Genomic DNA, 2,824 nt, shown 5'->3' on the forward strand with positions numbered 1-2,824 from the left:
AATACCAAATCCAACTTAAAATTTTTACAAACTTTATTGAACGTGCCCTAATATTTTATGAGATAAATAAGATTACTTTTTATCCTTTTAAAAAGTATTAAAATTTTGAATAGTGTATTTACTTTAGATGATAATCAAAAAAGCTACTTTACAAAAATAAAATTTATATTTATTTATCTATTTTGATAAAAATAAAATTATTAAACAAAATTTGTACTACAATACAATCCATTACGAAAACACAGGATAGTACACTAAAGCAATCCAGTTCAGTGAAGTACAAAAATTATGATAAGTATAAAAGAAAGTTAGTTCCTTTATAAGATTTTTCAAATTACTTGTGGATGTCTTCTGTATTCATTTGTTGAAGTGAACTAGTTTTTGTTTATTATTCTGTCCGTGTTAATCGTTTTGGGCACGTATGAAGAAGCGTGGACACTCGTAAGGCTCTCTATATTTTGTGTGATTTTATATGTAGAGTTACATATTTAGTTAACCTCTATTTTGGTTGGTAAAAAATTCATTTATTCATTGTATTATGTAATATTATTGATTTTCTTATACACGTGAGTGCATTATGCATTACCAAATCTGATCATATTTGCTCTGGATTTGGTCTTTAATTCGGTACCTAACAGATCATTTAAATTTTGAGACGTTCCATTGGGAATTTTGTTAAATGAAGTTAAAACATATTGATTGAAGCATCTCTTACTAAATGATTTTTTAACATTTGGCTCTTATTTCTTTCAGGATCTAGTTAACTTGATGGGAAAATTTTCTTGTTGAACTTGTTCATCACTGGAAGATTTCTTTGCTTTCCATTGTCTTTTAATGCTTTTTACCTTTAACTTTTCTCTCTTTTGGGATAAAATACTAACACTTGACTTTAATAAAAAGTTAATTACAATAATACGGGTACTAGAGAGAAGTTATGCGCATGGAGTAACTGTGCTCAAGTGTTAATCTCTTATGTTTGTATTTACTTTATTCATTCTCAATCTATGTAGATGGTATTAGTGCTTAAGTAGTCCTTTTCTCTAATATATGCTATAATTCTTTTATCTTAATGTTCCATGCTAAATTTTTTGGGGGACAAAGTAATGGGAATTCCTCAATCCCTGGAGGAGGCGGCGATGATGCTATTAAAAATGCTTTGAACTTTGTCATGGAAGTGAAGCTGACATTTCACGACCAAAGGGAAAAATATGAAATGTTTCTTAATGTCATAAAAGATTTCAGGGATAAAAGGTGCTTCAGACATGTCAAACCTCTTCTTTTCCATTTTGATACAATGTTTTGTTGCATCTTTAACTGCTATTGGATTGATTCATGCCCTTTTCTTTTGTTTGTTGTCTCTTCCAGAATTGACATTGCAGGTGTCATGGCAACAATGAAGAATTTATTTAAAGGGCATAGAAGCCTAATTTTGGGATTTAATAACTTCTTGCCAAAAGGTTATGAGATAACAATTGATGATTGTGATACTCCGGTAAGAAAGACAGTTGAATATGACAAAGTTATCAGTGTTGTAAACAAGATAAAGGTGAATTATAATCTTTTTACTTGTATAATCTTAAATGCCATTATTTCCAAACCTTGTGCCTTAATAGATTTAACTGCAGAGACGATTCCACAACGATGAACATGTGTACGAATCATTCCTAGACATATTGCGTATGTATAAGAACGGGAATAAGGGCATAAATGAGGTCTACAGAGAGGTAAAATCATCATTTAATTTCTGGTTATTTAAAATAATAATAATAATAATAATAATAATCGCTTGCTTTGATAACCTGCAACTTTTTTGAACCTGTGAGAAACATTCTTCTTGTTGTATTTTGTTTTTTGAAGTTTTATATTTTATATATTTTCAGGTTGCAACTCTATTTGATGATCATCCAGATTTGCTTGATGAATTTAAGAAAATTTTGCCGCATAATTTTGCAACACCTTCAATCCATCATGTTGCATGTGATCCGGCTTTCAGTGAGCTGTCCTCTATTACGATGGTAGTTTATGTTCTGCTTTTCCTTCCTGTTGAATAGAGATATGCCAGATCAAAAAAAAAAAAAAAAAAAAGAAAAAAAAAATTGTTAATCTTGATATGAAATTAAGAAAAATTCAAAGTAGCCATGATACTTATTAGCAAAACAATAGTAAAGCCATCAACTTGGTTTATCAAAATACAAAGACCAGTTAATAACATATTGTTGTTATATTCGTCTGTTTAATCCTGCTTTCACCAACTCTGTTTTTGGCCCCTAAGTGATGAACCTACACACACACACACACTTCCAAGCTATACCTGTATTTGCTTGCTATGCTTTAATTTTTGAGTACTTAAAAGCTATGGCACTTTGTTTGGAAGCAAACTAAGTGCTGGGTAAATATTCTTAGTGACTATTTTTTTTTTTGCTTTCTCAGGAAGCGGAGGGAGAAATGGGAAAGGTGCTTGAAAAGGCTCAACAAGGTCCACGCAGAGAGTGTATTCTTCAGTCATTGCTTGCTTGTATAGGGCTTTCCAATTTTTGCTGGTATAGGACATTCATTGCAGGGAAAGCGCTCTTTAAGACTTTGATGCTAAGCGCAGGCAAGGGGTCAGACACTATTGAATCCGTGTTTGCAAAGATACATTGGAGTGAGTTATGATAGGGAGGACTAGCGTGACTGTGGCACATACAAATGATCATGTAATTGTCAGTGCTGGATAAAGTGCAACGGGTTCAGAAAGGAACTCAAATGGGGCACATATCCCAGAATTCATGCTTGACCGACATGATGACAATGTACCCTTAAAAACATCCATATCTTTTCAATT

At 31.9% G+C, this 2,824-nt stretch overlaps 1 protein-coding gene across 3 annotated transcripts; it reads left to right on the forward strand.

The window, feature by feature from the left end:
* Positions 1 to 331: 331 nt before the first annotated feature.
* On the forward strand, positions 332 to 2,824 carry LOC125421900 (paired amphipathic helix protein Sin3-like 2). 3 transcript variants are annotated; one of them, XM_048471933.2, is made up of 6 exons: positions 332 to 441; positions 754 to 1,251; positions 1,366 to 1,546; positions 1,626 to 1,724; positions 1,881 to 2,015; positions 2,431 to 2,824. In XM_048471933.2, exons 2-6 carry the CDS (start codon positions 1,070 to 1,072, stop codon positions 2,653 to 2,655), a joined length of 822 nt encoding a protein of 273 aa, XP_048327890.2. In that variant the 5' UTR covers positions 332 to 441; positions 754 to 1,069; the 3' UTR covers positions 2,656 to 2,824. The 3 variants fall into 3 exon arrangements, with proteins under 3 accessions (XP_048327890.2, XP_048327891.2, XP_048327889.2); XM_048471934.2 differs by having other exon boundaries at positions 1,102 to 1,251; XM_048471932.2 differs by lacking the exon at positions 332 to 441 and having other exon boundaries at positions 452 to 1,251.

The sequence above is a fragment of the Ziziphus jujuba genome, chromosome 4, assembly GCF_031755915.1.
Source record: "Ziziphus jujuba cultivar Dongzao chromosome 4, ASM3175591v1".
NCBI lineage: Eukaryota > Viridiplantae > Streptophyta > Magnoliopsida > Rosales > Rhamnaceae > Ziziphus > Ziziphus jujuba.